The following is a 19364-nucleotide window of genomic DNA, read 5'->3' on the forward strand; positions in this document are numbered from 1 at the left end:
TTTTTTAAGGCCTCGTTTAGTAGAGAGGATTAGATTGAAATGCACAACTCTCTAATTTCACACATATTAAAAGTAGAAGGATTAGATGAGGATTATACATGAATGAAGGGAACTTCTCTTTTGTAATGCAACCATTTTGTGAAGGTTTGTAATGATAAATTTTCTTCATGAGTAACTCATCTCCTACCAAATTGGTCACAATTTTTTCATTCATTCCTTCAACATAGTTAAAAAATAGTGTATTATCAAATTCAATCTAATTTCCGTTGTCTACACCACAAGGGGCCCAAGTGTATTGTTATAAGGGTACTTTGTTTCTTTCAAATTTACTAATAAAATTATCCTTTCTTCTTTCCAACTAAACTCAAAGCTCAAATGGGTAAGGGTAGGATATAAAGTGGAAGATTTATGAAGTTCAATTATTATTGTATGAAAAAAAAAAACTAAGCTAAAAAAATGAAGTATTGCCACTTAGTATTACGGTCTAGTAGTATTCCTCTTCATTTATAAGTGAGATATCTTATGTTTAATTCTCGTCAAAGGTGAATTTAAACCACGTTATTTTTAGTCCATTGTGAGGCTTAGCCACTCTCACACCCTCTTAATGTAGATAATATTATTTGTACAAAAGAAATGAAAGAATTGTAAGTTTTTTGTGTCAAAAGTGATTTTCTTTTGATCATTTCTGTAAATTCTAGACAGATACTAGAAGACTAAAATGGTCAAAATATAAGGAGCAAACGATAATATATGATCCAACACAAAAAAATATCATTAAAATGAAGACCATGAAACCGTATTCAAATTCCAATAAAACCATAAAATAAAAGACAAAGGGACCATGGACGATGCCAATAAATTTGCCCAAACAAAATCAACAGCAGCTTTCATTTGAAATCCCTGTTTCTTGCACTGAACGAGGTTGCACGCTTTCTCTCACACCTCTCCTCTCTCTCTCTCTCTCTCTCTAACCCCCAGATGTTAAGCTACAGCCTACGGTATACCAACAAACAAAATGAAGCCTAACGTCTAGTTTTCTTCATTCCTTTCATTTCCAAACCCAGAAGGAACACAAAGTTTGTGTCTTTTCTAATCGACTGCAATGTCATCCTCCTCTGCAACTGCATTAACAGCAACAAGAAGGCTAAAATGGCAGTATCCACCACCCCAACCAACCCCAAGAATCCTCCACCTCCCGCGGAGGCCACGCCGGAGAGCTCCCAAGAGCGTCCATGGTGGAAAACCCAATTCAGGGGAGGCCAAGAAGGTCCACATGGGAAAGCTGGAGGCTCTGTTCGATCAAGAGAGAGCGTTTTCGAGAACCCATTTGCCGGTTGTGCTTCTTGAGTGTGGGGATGGGGAGGAGAGAGAGAGGAGGAGAGAGAGGGTTAGAGAGGGGGAGGATGATGATGGTGGTGGTGGAGTGGTGGAGGAGGAGAGGTGGAGGTTTCAGGCTGAGATGTTGAGGGCGGAGTGTAATTTGTTGAGGATGGAGAAGGAGATTGCTGTTAAGAAAATGGAGAGGACCAAGGTTAAGATGGAGAGGACTCTTAAATCTGCTGTGCACACTCTTGTTTCCGTAAGTCCCCTCTCTCTCTCTCTCTCTCGTTTTGTTTTGTTTCGTTTTTATTTACATTGGTTTTGAATTGTCTGTTTGGCTGATGAGAAAATGCTAGAAAGAGAAGGAAAACCCAACAGGGTTTTTCTGTTTGGTTGCTCAGAAATTATACGGAATTAAAAGCAAGGAAAAAATTCAAATCTTAAGCCGTGCTTCTTCTGCATTCATAGTTGTATTCTTATTATATTCCTGCAAGTTTTTTCTTCAAGAATGAGTGACAATGGCATTGTGTGAGACAAATTTTGATGTTGAGACGGGTTTTCAGGGGCGAAAGAAGATTTGTGACGGAAAGAATATTAGTATCGTATTGGAGGAAGAGATTCAACACTTGGCAGAGAAACTAGAGAAGTTGCAAAGAAATTTAGGAGTTAAGGATTTGGAGGTTCGGAAGAACTCTAGTAATTTTGATAAACAAGCCTATCTTCTCCAAAGACAGCTTCAGAAGTTTAAGAGGACATCAGATGAGATATGTGTGAAGGAGATGCAAGAGATGGCAGAAGCAAGCCTGTCGATCAAAACAAGCTCTCGAGTAAATGAGAACTCGGTTTCAAGTGGCAAATGCAATGTGAACATTATCTGTCTTTCGTTGATCTTGCTTTGATACTTCAATTTCTTAGCTCCATATATTGTACGAGAGAATTAAAGACACGGCATGACCTTGAATCTTATGATTTACATTGTTATAATGTGTGTGTCAATTCTCAACTGGATCAAGTTAGTTTTTACTTTAAAATTGATAAAGCGAGGAGATTCTCGATAGCCAGGCATGCATTGTTTTGCTCCATGATTTGCATAGTTTTATGTGCCTAATCGGTTCCATAAAAAATACTACGCAGGTGGAGATTCTGAGAAGGAAAATGGAGGGATTGTCGAAAGGGATGTTATTAGAGAAGATGAAGGAAGAGTATGGTTCAATGCTGTCTACGGCCAATAGTTCAGTTGCCAGTTCTGCCTCTTCTTCCCAGAGAATTGAAGCCGCAAATTTGTCCTCTTCCTTGGTACAACAATTTCATTGGGTAAATCCTTGCAAGAGATTGACTAATTTATTGAATAAAGAAAACATTGTTAGTAGACAGAATTTAAAGGTTGACAATTTGCTTTGCAGGAGAAAGAGTCTCGTGAAGAGAACGTGTGCTCAGGACGTTGCAAGGCAATAGTTCGAAGAATTGTAGAGCAAGTACGAGTAGAGACAGAGCAATGGTCTCAGATGCAGGAGATACTGGGGCAGGTGAGGGAGGAGATGGTAGAATTGCAGACTTCTCGGGACTTTTGGGAGGATCGGGCTCTAGATTCTGATTATCAGATCCAATCCTTACGCTCCGCTGTAAGATATTCCATAATAGATTGTTATATTTTTAGTTATAGTTCGCAACTGTACATGTATCTAGATCAAGCTGCCACCGGAAGAAGCATTCCTTTTGGCTCTTTTTGGCTGGCGCTATATGAATAGCCACATTGCTCTCTTCAATGTTTTGGTAGAATCTGTTATCGATCGAAAAGCAATATATTTGGAATAGCCTTCATTTCTGCATGATTTTGAAAAAGGATTGACAGGATTCTTATGATGCTTAGAAGTTAGAAGGCCTGGAACTTAGTTTAAATAATTCCTTTTGAATATCTTCTTGAATGCACTCTAAAAAAGTCATTTCTTTTGCAGGTGCATGAATGGAGACATAAAGCTGTTTCAGCTGTGAGCAAAACAAAGGAGTTAGAAGCACAAGTGTCAACGCTCCACGGAGAGCTTGACAGGTTGAGGAATGAAGAAAGCACAAGAGTCATGAGGGCCAACAGTTCGCCACTTATTCCCCGAAATCCACAGAATGAAATGGAAAAGCGGGTACTGATTTGTCATTTGAAGGAAAATCAGCTTACCAAAGAAGACAGCCGCAAGCAAAGGGTGGGTTTAACAGATGGAAGAAATAAACCAGACACATGCACTAACAGAACAACTATTGTGCCGAAGAGATCACCATTTCGAGACATGGGAAACACCTCATTTGCTGCCAGGCAGAACCCCAAAGCAATCTTCCATCTGCCTTGTCATCCACCTTCCAAAACATAGAAAAGTTTTGAGATTCAGTACGTGGATAATCTTGGGAATCTTCATCTTCTGTAGGAAAATCTTCCTCTTTTCTGACCATGTTAACTGTACGGCACATTGGAAGGTCTTTGTTCTAATTTCAATAGGAGATCGAGCATTACCAATTCAAGAGGGTTGGTGGGTTGAAATCCTGAGTTTCCAATAGTTGTCGTGGATTTCGACTTATTGAATCAATTACATGCCAACAAATATGGTCACTTATGGTACTTGCTCTCAAATTGCTTGATGGGTGTCGAGATGGGCTCGAGTTGTTTTCTCGAGAGTCTCGGGCAATGAGACTAGACAAACAAAGAGTTTTAATGAAATTAAAAAAATAAGGTTATTAGGTTCAATTCTCGCCAAAGAAGAGTTTGAACCATATTTTTGTTAGCCTATTGTAAGGCTTAGTTGCCCACCCGCACCCCCTGCCCCCAAAACCGCATTTGGTATAATAAGTTCAAGACACATAAGGGCTCTAACCATATTCCGGCTCGTGATCAATCCATTGGATACCAATGGAAAATAAGTACATGTTCAAGCATTGATGAGGCGATATTTTACTATATATTTTACCCTATTCTTAGTATTAATCTATTTGTTATTTTGGTAGAATGTTGATATTTTGTTATATATTTTCAATGTAGGACATGCGACTTCATGTGGAGCAAAAAGTGATCAAATGGATGAATTTTGGAGTGATTCCAATTGGAGGATGTTCGTGAGTCTTTCAAGATGATTGTATCAAAGTTCCAGATTTTTCTACCAAGCTGTTTGACCGTGGCAATGAAATAAAAACCCAGCATGCAACTTTCCCAAATTAACGTTTCTGGACGTTTTGGGTATTTTAAAGGTCAAGATGGCATATTTTGAGGAAGATTCCCTCTACAAATTTGTTAATGACATCTCAAGCTTTAAAAGAGACTTTTGGGACCAAATCAGAGTTGATTTAGTCGGTCAAAAGTCTTATTTTCTGATAGGTCCGAATTTCAGTTTAAATAGGAAACCTTTTATTTTATGTTTTATTATTTTATTATGTTTCCTAGTTTTATTCTAAGACCTTTTAGGGGTTTATTTTGTAGTAGTATAAATAAAGATATTTAGCCATTAGGATAGGAGGAGAGAAAAGAGAAGAACGCACAGCTTTTGGATTTAATTTTATTTTCAAGGTGTTGTCTATCAGTGATTTTAATTATATTTTGTTTTATGATTGTTCGTAACTAGTTTCGTTTGCTAGGGTGAGGCCACAAGCCTTAGCAAGAATATGTAGTTTCTTTTTAATTTGATTATGATTTTACGCATGCGGGTTTTGAATTATTAATCACCAGTTTAAACTATTTAATTGTCTTGACGATTGTCCACCATTAAGATATTTAGAAAAGTAATTTGATGCAATTTTGGTCGAGGGCTGTCTTTGAATTTGGTGCTGGCTTCTTGTGGTTAATATGTGTAACATCTTATAATGGACGACACAGCTTAAGGGTTATATGGTTTTTCAAAAGGTTTTCACAAAACTTAATGAGTCTTGCATGTTCACATTCGATCTGGTACATTCTATGTTGGAGGTTCCAAGTAGGGCATACTTTAGGAAAACCTAACCTTCAAAATATGCATGGGTAATTCATAAGTGATTGGAAGAACTACGTAGGATTGTTAAGGGTATAGTCTTTCATGTGATGTTCACCTCCCGCACCACACGCTCATCTTGGATCCAAGTTAGGTGCACAGTCCTGTCGTACAAACCACTGATAGGAGCATATTTATGCGACTTAGTTAGCTTGTTTTCGTACATTTATGTTGTTAGTTCATAGTTATTTTAGTAGTTTAAGCTATTTTCGTGCGTTTTTAGGTTCATATGGCTAAGGAAGCAAAAATGTGCATTTTGGAGCAAAATTGGACTTGGAATGGATAACATATGTTTGGAGCAAAAGGAATGAACGAAATTGAAGACCTAAAGGTGTTAGGATTCCTAATCACAAGAGGATTCCTAATCAAAAGAGGAATCCTAGTTAAAGAAGGTTTCCTATTTGAAGTAGGAAAGTTAAGCCAAGGTTTCCTATTTTGGTTTAACCTTTCCTAATCCTAAAAGAACTTATGTTTCAGCAACATTGAAGACTCCTATACATTTTAGGACAAAAACCAAGCCTTCCTTGCAACCTAATTGCCCTTGCCGTGCATTCCATAGAGTTTCCCTTCCTTGTCGTGCAAGGGAAGTCCTTATTTCCTATTCTATGTCATAAAATCACATTCCTTTTTACCCCATTCTCAGCCGCACCTTACATACCTTTTTTTATCCCAAATCCTTGCTTAATTTCAGCATTAAATCACATTCCATTTCATACAATTGAATGCCGCAAGTTTCTTTCCCCTTTCCTTTTGATTTCTGATTTTATATTTCCTTTTCCTTATGGATTTCGGGTTCCAATCCTTTCCTAAACTATGTAATAAACCTTAGGATTCTTGCTCTCAAATAAAAACCAAAGCCGCACCCTTATTCTTCCCTAATCATTCATCCATACAATCTGCCATCTTTCACAAACACTTAAGCCTTTGCCGCAGCCTTCAACTTTGCTTCCACCATTCATACACTTCCATACCTTCACCCAAACACCCATACACCATTCCCAACCTTTGCTGCACCACCCTACCAACCTAAATCCATTCACAACCCAGAAATCCATCCAAAATCACCCCTAGACTCTTGTGCCAGAACTTTGCAAGGAAGAAGAAGAGAAGAAGAAGCCTTGGACGTTTGTGCATTTAAGTTGGAGTGTTGGAACGTTTTTAGGTGTAATCTATCTTTTGTTTTTAATGTTTAATTCAAGATTTCTTTGATCTTCTTGCTAACGATCGGCATTCTTTTCTTCCTCATTCCGGCATGATCAAAGAAGCTATGGCTAACCTGGCCCCCTTTGAAGACAAGACCTTCCTTTTTCTTTCTGTGCTTTTCAGTTTTATAATTGGGAATGAACCCCCTCTGCTCCTCTTTCTTTCCTAGCGCACTGTTTTGTTGTGAACATGAGAGGCTAAACTCGTTTTAGCTAGGGGAGGCTTTGAAACCATGATTATATTTATAATATGAATTGATTAAGTCCAGTTGTGATTTCATAAATTGTGAATGCAATTTACTTAACCGTTTGATGGATAACTTATTCTTGTATGTTGATTAGGGAGGCCTACTTGATTTGCATGCTTGAATTTGGTGCTAGAATATAAGGGAGTTTCACATAATAGTCACAAACTTATATTCACAAGTAGTTAAGGTTGTTTTCACAATCATGTTAAGTAAACTCCTAGCATGAGTATCATGATGTCATAGTTACAAGTGCTTTGTCAATACTTATGATTTTCATTGAACGTAATGATCTTTGATTGTATCTCTATTATGATGTCATGTAGGGAACTTTTGAAGAATGCTTTGGGTTGTCGTATGATGTCACCCAATCCAATAACTAAAGGAAAATCTGAGGGTTAATTAGTGATGTCACGGTTAATCTGGGGTGTTGAGGTTTATGGTTTATCGAAAAAACAACTGGAAATCAATTTGTGTTTGAATGTATCATGTGTGGAAAAGTATCCTCTAGCTATCTACCCATCCTTTGTTTTTCCCAAATTCGTCCAAAGTTTACTCAAGTCTTTTAAGTTACTTGTTTTCATTCTAAATTTGTCCAAAACCCAATCCCCTTTACTTACTTGTTTCAAATCTGTCCTAAAGTGTGTTTTTGAGTATTTTGAGTCAAAACCAATTCTATTTTCGTCCAAATTGAGTCCTAGAGTTTAAATTGAGTCTTTTTGATTGTTTTGAGTTGTTTTGAGTCTTTCAAGTTTGTTTTGAGTCATATAAGTTTAGTTAAGAGTCTTTGAGTTTGTTCAAGTGTTTTTAAGCATATTTTTGTGTCTTTGAATTAGTTTTCATTAGATTAGCAATCCCTCCTAATCCCTGGCCTAAAACGATCCCTACTTATATCTATACTACAATTGTCAAAAAGAGGGTTTAATTTGAGTGCTATTATTTATCACATCAACCACTATAGGTGGTTTCGACTCGTAGGTGACCCGTGATTATTCGCCCAGTCTTCACGTGATCGTAGCACTTGTGCGTATTTATTTACACCCAATCCTGTTGTACAGACCACTTTAGGTGGTTCCAACTTGTGTGCAGGTATAGTTAGTGAGTTGGAGATTTAAGCTCTAGATTCAGCCATACAGGTCACGTTAGGTGACTCCGGCTGACATATTACATGACATTGATTGACATTACCTGAGTACTTACATTTTATGTAGAGACATTCGACATGGCATATTTTTTAGCATGTTTTCTATATATGTGTATATTCTATTTTCTGGGAAACTATACAGGTTTTACTGCGAGGGGTTAGAACTTTTGATAATGAAATGATTTTGAAAAGCTTTGTTTTTGCCCACTCACACTTTCTGTTTTGCGCCCTTCCAGGTTCTTGTTTGGATTGCTCTTTTGGTGGCTCACGAGAGATTCACGGCATATCTGACAGATTATCACCAGTGTAGGACCACCCCTGGGTGTGTTTAGTTAGTGTTTATTCCCCTGGACTGCACTAGGTCTTCTGTGCTCTGAATATTGTTTTTCACACTTACGCTTGCACATGTATCTTATCCACTTAGTGTATAGCTTGGTTTTTATTTGTTCATACTTTATTATTATTCTTAGTTTCCGCACTGGGCACATGGTTACGTCACCCTCACGTGACGGCCAGCATGCCCTGATTTTGGTCGGGGTGTGTCATTAATCATATAAATAATAGATCAAAATTTAACCGTTGATTGTTGTTTACATTTACGCTTCATTGTTCTTATCAAATTTTGTTTTTTCAGATTTTGTTTTTTTGAAAACATGATCTATTAGAGGATGTAGGAAGATGAACAGTATGAATCGTTGATATTATATTTAGAGTTTTACGGTTAGTGAAAATATTGCTTGATGTTTATAAAGTTTCTACAAACTATATGACATCGACTCATATTTCAGTTAACAGTAAATATCGAAACGTGATATCAAAGATCTAAGCCGTTCATCTTCTTACATCCGCCAGATGATCATGTTTTCAAAAAAGAAAATTTAAAAAATGAAATTCAGTAAGAAGAATAAAGCGTAAATGACAATCGACGGTTAAATATAAATTTAAGGTTTATGGATTATAGTGTTGGATTTTGAAGCTGACCCCTTCATGAAAGTTGTAAAGCTTATTACTATTAGTGATTGTATATTTTTTTTTACATTTTTTACACTTCTACAATAATTATTATTAATTTTATTAATTGTTCCCTCAAATAAAAATCATTATTCATGAGGGTTTGGAGGATTTTAAAAATTTAAACGATAATGTAAGTGTAACCATTATCTACTCATGGAGGAATAATGATGAATCACGAGTGTTTACTTATTCTTTCACATTTTTCATAGTTATATGTATGTCTTCTTAATTCTTGACTATACAAATACTATACTAGTTTATTTTAATTTTGGACAACAACATGTTAAGTAAAATTTATCCTAGTAATGATAACAAGGAACTCTCATAATAAAAATAAATAATGACAAAAACTTTTATTTTTTTCTTAAAACTTATATAGAATAATAATACAAAACTATATAGTTAATATAGAATATATTGTATATATTAATATGGCTATTGTATTTTATAATAAATCTTTTAGTTATTAAACTTTAAAATTATCAAAATAATTTTTTTCTTAACGGGTCGAAACGGGTTACTCACGTGTTACCTGCGTGTATATCCGTTAAGAACCCGTTATTAACGGATTCTTAACGAGTTATTCAATAATTATCCGATTAGTTATCATATTAATTCGAAACCCGTTATTTTTGTGTCATGTCAGAAATTGCCGGGTCTAACATGAAGAGAAATACAACTAAATCGTGTAATATAAAACATTTGATAAAGGTATAAAAACACTTCCCATATAAAATGGGTGAGAAGAGTTATGGGTTTACATCAGGCCAGCCCGTTAGCCATGGGTCAGTCCAGAGCACGACCCGTCTAGTCCATTTCGTAATATTAGCAGACACCATTAACTGTGCGCAGAATTTGTGCCTCGATTACCGATCTGCCTGCCATTTGCATCGCCGTCAACGCTGAAGCTCCTCCTCGTCGTCGTCTAACCTCGCTCCCGTTCCAGTTCATCCGTGAGTTGTCCGTTTCATCACTTCCGATTCCGAATAGAACAACGTCTGGCTCTTAATTATATATCTGCCGATAGATCTAGGGTTTCCTTTATTTTCCTTTGGATTTTCTCAGATTCGTAAATTTATAGTTTCCCAGATGAATAAATTTGAATTATTTTATGTTTCCATTATGTTCGAATTTTGAGAAAAACATGGGATCATAGACTGAAATATTGGATGCTAGTTTGACGTTGCTGTATTTAGTTTTAGCAGATTTTCATATATTGATTGAGTAAATTAGAAACTTTATACATTGAAAGATGTTAGGTTTTGCATAGGATGATTACAAACAGCCCTGTCTAACTGTTTAAAGAATTGGTTATGTGAGTATCCGCCACTTTTTTCGCTCTTTCATATGGTCGCGCTTTTGTTCAATCACTTGCTATATTTCGTGTCATCGTGACTTGGTGTAGGTTCTTTGTAGCCTTGCCGAGTTAGCGCATTAGGTTTGACTTTGAACAATGCTCTCATGTTTATGTTGATCGATACTAATCACAAACACTGAGTTGCTTTATATTTGGTTCAAAATTTTTGAATGATCTTTTATTTAGCTGGTCTATATGCACTGTGCAAACATGCCCCTGTTTTTCCGTATCAATATTTTTCAACTGTAATTTCTATTTGTGTCAATTTGCTCTGTTCCGTGTCGATCTTTTTGTTGTGGTGAGGATGATGGGGATTCTAGAGTTATAACTTATTGGTTTTAGGATTAATTACTCTAGTGCCCCTCTGAAACTAGGGTCAAGTCCCACTCCCTCCCCCGCGGAAGTCACATTGACCTGTATTTCCCTCTACTTTCATGTCAACTAATCTGTCAAAGCTGGTGATGCGGCATGAACGAACCACTGTTTTTCTGAAATATATGCCATGTGGGTGCCATGTGTGCAATAAAATAATAAATTCAATGATTAAATGTACATATCTTCTCGAAAAAACAGGTCTTGTATTTGGATTACTTTTGGGGTCAGTTTTGAATTTGGGGTTGAACAACTTGGATCTGCATGGGTCTTGGCCATGAATGTGTGAATCTCTTGGCTGTGAATTTGTGGTTTCCTCCCTGCCCTCCGCTGCCATGACCACACCCACCCTAGCCACCACCTCTCTCTCCCTCTCCCCCAAGCAGAAGGCATGTTTGTAGGACTAAAGATCTCTTGGATTATTTTCTTGTAAATCACCCTTATCTTATGGAGACAAGTTCAAACCAGGTTCTAGGGTGTCTTGAATGAGATTCACACATTTCTTCGTCTCTTGAAAATTTGAACTATAGGTTTATTTATGAAGAGTGCTTTAGCTGATTTGAACCCATTGAAGTTCGCGTGCATAATTTCAAATTAGGACTTGTCAAAACTGTTATCTCAACTCAAATTTGTAATCTTTTAGTCATCAGTATTTTTCTTATTTATGGTAATATTGTTAGAAGCTTGGTTTGAACGATGATCGCAGATTCATAACTTCTTAAAAATTGTAAAATTGTAAGTGATGCTACTCCTTCTGATGTTGTGCTTGTGTAGGCGATGAGTGTAGAACCTCTAATCACTTCCTTTTTTCTTGTACACTTCTGTTTTATTGAGTTTACTCATTCCGAAACTGTTCATAATCAGATAACTGGCACTTCTCGCTCGGCATTTCTCCATTTTCCTTATTGTTATGTTCTTTATTATTGCAGTTGAAAAATGGCAGCAAAGTACATCGTAGGATCTATTGTGGGAACCTTTGGGCTTGCTTATGTTTTCGACACTACTATATCTGACAAAAAGATATTTGGAGGTACTTCTGATATAAAACTGCTTGATGAAATCATTTACTGTAATAAACTTCGGTGCAATTTAACAATTAAGTTATAACCAGGTAGTACTCCTGGTACTGTTTCAAACAAAAAATGGTGGGAAGAAACTGACAATAAGTTCCAGGCTTGGCCACGCACTGCAGGACCTCCGGTTGTGATGAACCCCATTAGTCGCCAGAATTTCATTGTCAAATCAACCTCAGGGTAGTGAAATGTTTTGTCCTGGACTCATAACTTGAGCTGTTATTGTTTCTGGTTTGGTGGAAGATGAATTAAACTTCCGCAGGCGTTTTTATTCACAGAATTCCTTTCAGTTACTGGTCTTTTGCATTTGAAATAAGAATTGCGCACTTATTCGAAATGAAATATATATTTTACCGATTGCGAGATCTTGCTCTTTGGGGCAGTTTTTATGTACGGATTGCGTGAATTGAAGTTATTGCTGATTTGGAATTTCAGGCCATAGTTACATCTGTTTATTCCAGTAGGGATGAGTCTTCTGGGTGGATAGTCCTCTTTAGGTACTCAATATTTCTTCCAATATAAACATATAGGTGTTAAGGATTTGATCTAGCGGCATTCCTCTTCACTTGGGATTAGAAAATCTTAGGTTTGACTTGGGGGTAACAATTTCGATACCAAGTTATTATGGTTGGTTTATGTTATCTTTAAAAGTCAAGACGGAGAAACAAATTCGATACAAGTTATAGTAACATAGCCACATGTCAAACATGTCGTCAATGCTTATGACTGGATCCGTATCCCACTAGTTTGGTTTCATTTCAGCAAACCTAACACCACATATCAACCCTCCCTTCTCTTTTTTTTTTTTGGGCAAGTGATTCTTTATTGGTGGAAAGGAGTTGAGCTTTCGCATGACGATATGGGTTCAAATTCCGTCGGTGGTTAATCTAACAAAAACTACCGTTTGACAAAAAAAAAAAAAAAAAAAAAAAAAAAAACCTGACACCTCTTTATAAATTGGGTTGCTACTCGTCCTTTTGGATCTTCCGCCTCGAAAGGTTGTGTTGAACTCATTTAACGTGGTTTAGCTCATACTATGCTAAGGGGAAGTTTATTTGAATCCCTACAGCGTATCTCTACACCTAACTTACTCTCTACATCTATATCATTTTTAATTAAACTATCAAAATCTCTTTAAATCCAAATTTATTACCTAAACTACCATCGCAAACCCAATTCACTATGCAAATTTATCTTTACAATCATTATTTTTACATTAGAAGCTACTCGGATCAGTCTCATGAAGATCCATGTTAATTAAATCTATTAATCTAATTAAACGCAGTGCCATGAGCCTATGAGAGTCAAACTAAATTAACTAAGCCCTAACTAGTTTAACAAATGCATGCATATTTTGCAGGCCAGATTGTAGTATTGGGAATAATACCGAATTATCGGACTGACACGCTTGATTCCCCTTTAGCCACCCTTTTGTCAGAGAAACCCTACTCTTACAATAAGTAGGGTTTTGATCTCATATATAAAAGGTAGCAGTACTAGTGAAAGCATATGCCAACTCTCTTATCCTCCTCCACCTTTTCTTGTCGTTGACCTTGATAAGCTGTTGCTTGTTGTTTTGGCAGCAGTAGTAGTACAAGTACGAGTAGGTTTCCTACAGGTGACTAGTAGTGTTGGAGATATGGTGGTGGTGGGGTTAGTGGGTGGTGGTGGTGGTAGTCATGATGATGATAAAAAAGTTGGAGGATCCAAAACTTCAAAATCACCATTCATACGTAAAAAAAAAAATTGGTTTTTATTTCTATGAATGCGTCTTAGGATTTTTGTCACAATAGAATGTCGAAGAAAGATCAGTGATGGTTAGTGTTTGATTATTTTGAGGGTGGGAGGGGGTATATTGATAAATTTTACTTTTATAATAAATTTTATCGTGTACATCATGATAATTATGCAATAGGATGATAAAGACATTTCATATTTAAAATTTAAGTTGGGTGTAGAGAGAGGTTAAATGAGTTCAAATAAAAGTTTTCTTGCGCTAATCCACGGTGATGACGAATTAATGAATGGAGATTTCTCATGAATTGTCAATTACTTATAATTTCTAGATATCGTCAAATTTGAAGTGTTCATTTAGCCAGTTTTGGCATCTTTCTTGTCTTCCTTGGTACATTAGGTTTGTGGTGCAACTGCCTAACCGGTAACCTAGACTCTTTTGAAAAATTAGGCCTTTACTCATATGTATTTGGACAAACATGGTGTCCCATCAATTTTATGCACAAACTAAAAATTAGTTATTAGTTATTTGATGTTTGGTAAGTGCCCAAGATTGCTGTATCAAAGTTTCAAAAATTTCTACAAAGCCAACTTTTCAGTTTTACGTACGAAGATAGTCGAAGCTGTATTCCATGTATTCTGTCTAGCCTAATAGACACATCTATGGAACTCATCTTCTTAACGGCCCACCATAGACTATTTGTCAAGGATGGTTTACACCATTCTTTTTTAGAACTACACACGTGGATTCTCTTCCCTAGAGTTATGTAGGCAATCCTATTCGAATTCAACCACACATCCCAATCAACTCCATTCTCCCCTCGCTAGAGATCATGGCCAAATTTGACCGGATTTCGCTTCCGTCCATGGATGTGCGCAAATTTGATTCCAACAATCTAATTTAACTTGATAATCAAATCATTTTTATAGTCATAAAAAAATTAATGCATGTCACTAACTAGCTAGTTGTTTGATTTCATCATGTTTATTTTTATGCGTTGATTCTCGTTGATTTTATTCAATTCAACAACCGGAAATAAACAAAGGTGTAAACATAAAGAAAAAGAGTGCGCATAAATCAATTCAAGTGGAGGATATGAAGGTGTCGGGGTTCGATTTGAGGGACACGTAGGTGGGGCATTCGGTGGCGTACGAGTTCGACGTGGAGGTGGACAACAAGGTCCTGCCTTTCAAGCTTCTGGAGGACGTTGACTTGCCCGTTTTTAGGGTCGAGGACGAAAATGGGTTGGTCTAGAAAGGCAAATCGGCTGGTGGGAGGTGGGGATTCTGGGGAGAAAGGAAGAGAAGAAAGGAAGAAGAAGGAGAGGAGAGAGAAAAAAAAAATCCAAGTCACCTCTGAAGAGAAGAAAGAAAGAAAGAAAAATAAATCCACGTGGACCCCTTAATGACACATGGAGCCTAGTCATTGTCCACATGGGTGCCATGTCATCACTTAACGGGAGACTTAACAATTTGACTAACTGATAGGTATGACTCTGGGACAAAAAAAACTTGATGTACTAAATGTTGAAAACCACGAAACATGAGGGTAATAAACTGATATTTACCCTATTTTTTTCCTCAGTTTGGCAACTAGTGATCATTAGTCTCCATGCATAATTTGTGGTGTTGTGGTATGAAAGCGTCTGTTTTCGACGTAGTATGATTGAACACGAGAAAGACAATATGAGGATAACAAACATCAAATAACTAGTTTTTAGTTTTTACATAAAATTGATGGGACATAATGTGCCTAATTTTTTATGACTCTAGCTTACCAGTTAGTGACATGCGTATTCCGGTGTCATCAAGACACCAAGATGGACACGTGTTGGTTGACATCCAAGGGTGACGAAAGCCATCCTAACATGCTTATGCTATGAACATGTAAAACAAGCATGCAATTTATGCTGAAAAGAACAAACAAAAATAGAAATATGTAACGTTAAATATTAAAAATATGGGAATGCATGAACATGTTCAGAGCATACCACTAATCAAGAATACAATGGAAGGGATATTATAAAAATGTATGATTACAAAGAAAGAGGTCCTACATAGAGAGGAGGATTCGAAGCTACCAATACAGGATGCCTTAATGCCGGGATTGTACACCTCGTTTCGAACTCCTAAAGGGGGAGCAAAACAAAGAGTGAGTGGACTAAAGTTTATAATAACAATAAGTAAACCGCTTTTTTTTGAACATACTAACCCCTAGTTTTGAGAACACAATATAATACTCCATAGTAGGTTTTTCAGAAAACTCTAGCATGCCATAAAACCTTTGTAAAACATATATCATAGTGTACTTATTAGTGGTATCATAGCCGCCCAAAGGCGAATCCATCACCCTAAGGTGAAGCTATACAACACTAGGTTACGTCAGTGAAGAAATATGGTCCACTACCGGAAGGTGAAGTTGTACGACTCTGGGTTTTGCCAGAGAAGAAATGAAAGCTGTACAACACTGGGTTACGCCAGTGAAGAAATATGGTCCATTGCTTGAAGGTGAAGCTGTACGACTCTGGGTTGTGCCTGAGAAGAAATAAAACATATCACACCGACACTAGCATTGACTACTGAAGTTGGGAGTATAATCATAAGGTACCTCAATACGCGTAAACTTGGTCATATGGCCATAGATAGGTACGCACTCGTGTTGGGTGTATGTGTTGTATAATTACCCACTAAGTAAGCACAGAAAACATAAATAAAAACTTTCATATCATATCATTGGAGCTTAAAAGCTCAAAGCATCATATCTTAAATCCATAGGAGCATTCTAACTCAAAAGATCATCATAAACCATATTCATAAGCATATCTGTAAATATTTCAATGAACGTAAATTCAATAATTCATAAACGTTTCATAAAACGTAAATCATGAAATCATGCTTTTCATGTATGCATTCCTAATATTAAAATCATGCATTTAGGAAGAGATCCGCTCACATATACTCCATAATTGAAGAACCGTTCAAGTTAGGGAGGATGGAATTGCCACTAACAAACACACTTAAGCACATTAAAAAACCAATTAGTAAAAAGCTACTAAAACAATAGAATTTAGGAAAACGGACCGCTAAGTAAACAATGAAGTAAAGCTCCTATTTGGGAAAACGCACCTAAGCGCGCGCGCATACATATATACATATATAATCTAGGTGAACTCTTATTGCATGCTGCCTTATTTTTCAAACTCCACAAACAACGAAGTAAAGCTCCTATTTATACCAAACAGAGGCGGCTACCAACCTATTTTGATTGGATGGAGTGACGGCAAGGATGAAACCGTGGACCTATCTAGTTCTTCTATAAGCTCAGGCATGTAAAGATGAGGAGAACTAATACTATGCATGCAACACCTATTGGCTTAGTCACCTAGTTGATGCAAGATGTGTCAATAGCAACTCAAAAGATTTAACCTGCACCTGCCACACCTCAAATGCAAAAGTGCTTACAAGCGCTGCACCTTAATTTAGATAGCTAAGGACCAAGTCATGACACGTCAAACCTTAGGTGGATCTCCAAGTTTGCTGGAATTACAAACATACTAGTCTGCATGAAACATTTAAGCCACCTCCCACTATTTGTTTTCCTAGTCATGTCTCTACAGCCCACGTATTCTTATTCTAGAGTATTCCAACTCAACTTATCTCCCTAATTAATTAATGCAATATCTGATAACCATTCTACAATTATGCAGAAATCAAACAAATTCAGAGGAAATCTTAAGAACAGATGAGAGAAAACAGATGAACAAAATGTGATCTTTTGTATTGATAAATCTTGATTGAGTTATATTTACAGGGCTGAGTTTGTTATATAGAGCTGTGGAGACTTAGCAGCCACGCCAATAGTTCTAACTAACAAAACAGACTTCTAACAAACTGCTAAAAACTTCTTAACAGCCTTTGCTGACATGGCACTCAATGCTGACATGGCTAAGTCCATCATATTCAACAATATCTTCCACCACAAACTGCCACCTCCCACCTTTAATCCTCTCAACTCAAAGCTTAATCGTAAAGATAAATAGTGTCAATGTGCATAATTACTTGCATAATACGTCCACTTTGGTGGTTCTTCCTAGTTAGAAAAATAATATCCATAATAAATTCTAAAAATACAGGATCTTACAAGGCTTGGGTTTTTGGAGTGGAGTTATAATATTTAAATACTTCTTTTCTCATAGATATAGTTGATGTGGGATATTTCAACAGTATCGGATACTCTAAATCTTTTTATTGTAAGATCTTTGATAAAAACACAAAAACCAAGATGCAACGGTTTAAACGCTCAAATATCCTATACTCTAGAGCATTGCATAATTTTTGTCCCATCTTCATCATGCACTCCTTTTCCCTATATTAAACACAATAGCCCTTGCTTAGAAGAACAATATTATTGAAGAAAGCCATGGCTTGTGAGAAGAGCAAGATACTGATATTTGGAGCCACAGTTTATCTAGGCAAGTACATGGTGAAAGCAAGTGTTTCTTTGGGCCATCCAACTTATGGCTACGCCCGACCAATCAAACCCAACACTGACCCTTCCAAGCTTGAGCTGCACAAAGAATATGAAGCCATGGGACTCACCATCTTCCAAGTAATTAATTATATAGACACTAATGCTAATTAACCTCTCATTTCTCAGTTACTCAATTCAATACTTAGGAGGTGCATTACCTGTTAGAACCAATTTGATATGGTGTGAACTGAACAGGGTGAACTCGATGAAAACGAAAAGCTAGTCGCAGTGCTTCGACAAGTTGACGTTGTAGTATCTACGCTGCTTGTACCTCAGCATCTTCAACAGTTAAAAATTATCAACGCCATCAAAGATGCTGGTAATATAAAGGGGAAAATATATTTGAGAAATGTTCTTTAGCGGTGACTGTAAATTTGAATCACTGATTATGTGAATATTCTTTGCTACATTACTCAGTCAAGTTCATTTACATATATGTTCATGTCTAACTACGTTCAATATAAACATGTTGGGACTGTGAAATCAGAGATTTATTCCGGCAGAGTTTGGAGATGATCTGGAAAGAGCAAGCACGCTGCTGCCTATCGAGGCTCTATATGAGAACAAAAGGGTGATTAGAAGGGTGACAGAAGTAGACTTGGCAATTTCTTACACAACACATTAACATGACACGTAAATGACATCACTAGTAGAAAAAATAGCTTGTGCAACAAAAACAAAGTGTTGTCGCGCAAAAGAGATAGGAAAGAAAAAAAAAAAAATTTTTGCTCGACAAAAGTATTCATCGCGCAAGAACACTTAACGCGACGAACAAGCCTTGTCGTCGCACAAAGTCAAGAAGAAAAACGCACGAGTGATTATTTTGGTGTGAGAATCTTATGCAACAAAAAATGGACCTTGTACGACGAATATGGACTTTGCGCGACAGAGGATTCATCGCGCAAGGTCCTGAATTAACTGCAAGTGAATTAGAGGAATCAATACCGCATTTAGTACAGATGTTTGAGCGACGAATAGGCACTAACTTTCCTATAAATAAGCGCTTCTATTGTCCTTATTCTTCACAATTCTATTCTCCTTATTCACCACAATTCTGTTCGTGGTGAGATGGAGGATAAAAACAAGGATCAGAGTGTGACCGAGGTCAACCTGAATGATTTGAGGCAGCATTTTCAGTTTGCGCATGCGATTGCTGTAGCCATGGGGAACAATTGTTCTACTGCTGAGTGGCGTTCTTGGAAAGATGTGCCCGAGAATGCGAAGAAGGCGGTGATGGAAGAATTATTAGTAAGTATATTGTTGATGGATCAATAAGTAATTTTGTGAAAATTTTTATTATATGTTGGAATTAATTATTCGCATATATGTGTAACAGTGTAAGTATACTATTAATGATGATATGAATGAACA

The 19364-nt window shown here is 36.8% G+C and overlaps 3 protein-coding genes across 3 annotated transcripts; all 3 read left to right on the top strand.

Annotated features, from left to right (window-relative positions):
- Positions 1-908: 908 nt before the first annotated feature.
- Positions 909-3809, top strand: LOC137741488 (uncharacterized). The gene is made up of 5 exons (XM_068481192.1): positions 909-1579; positions 1884-2183; positions 2455-2682; positions 2733-2942; positions 3276-3809. Exons 1-5 carry the CDS (start codon positions 1103-1105, stop codon positions 3678-3680), a joined length of 1620 nt encoding a protein of 539 aa, XP_068337293.1. The 5' UTR covers positions 909-1102; the 3' UTR covers positions 3681-3809.
- A 5929-nt stretch (positions 3810-9738) lies between these two features.
- LOC137743313 (uncharacterized) lies at positions 9739-12091 on the top strand. Its single transcript, XM_068483180.1, has 3 exons — positions 9739-9879; positions 11585-11685; positions 11767-12091. The coding sequence occupies exons 2-3, from the start codon at positions 11592-11594 to the stop codon at positions 11910-11912; spliced, it is 240 nt and encodes a 79-aa protein (XP_068339281.1). The 5' UTR covers positions 9739-9879; positions 11585-11591; the 3' UTR covers positions 11913-12091.
- Positions 12092-17882: 5791 nt separating this feature from the next.
- LOC137742946 (isoeugenol synthase 1-like) lies at positions 17883-18353 on the top strand. The gene is made up of 2 exons (XM_068482882.1): positions 17883-18071; positions 18189-18353. Exons 1-2 carry the CDS (start codon positions 17883-17885, stop codon positions 18351-18353), a joined length of 354 nt encoding a protein of 117 aa, XP_068338983.1.
- Positions 18354-19364: the final 1011 nt, after the last annotated feature.

This window comes from Pyrus communis, chromosome 8 (assembly GCF_963583255.1).
Source record: "Pyrus communis chromosome 8, drPyrComm1.1, whole genome shotgun sequence".
NCBI lineage: Eukaryota > Viridiplantae > Streptophyta > Magnoliopsida > Rosales > Rosaceae > Pyrus > Pyrus communis.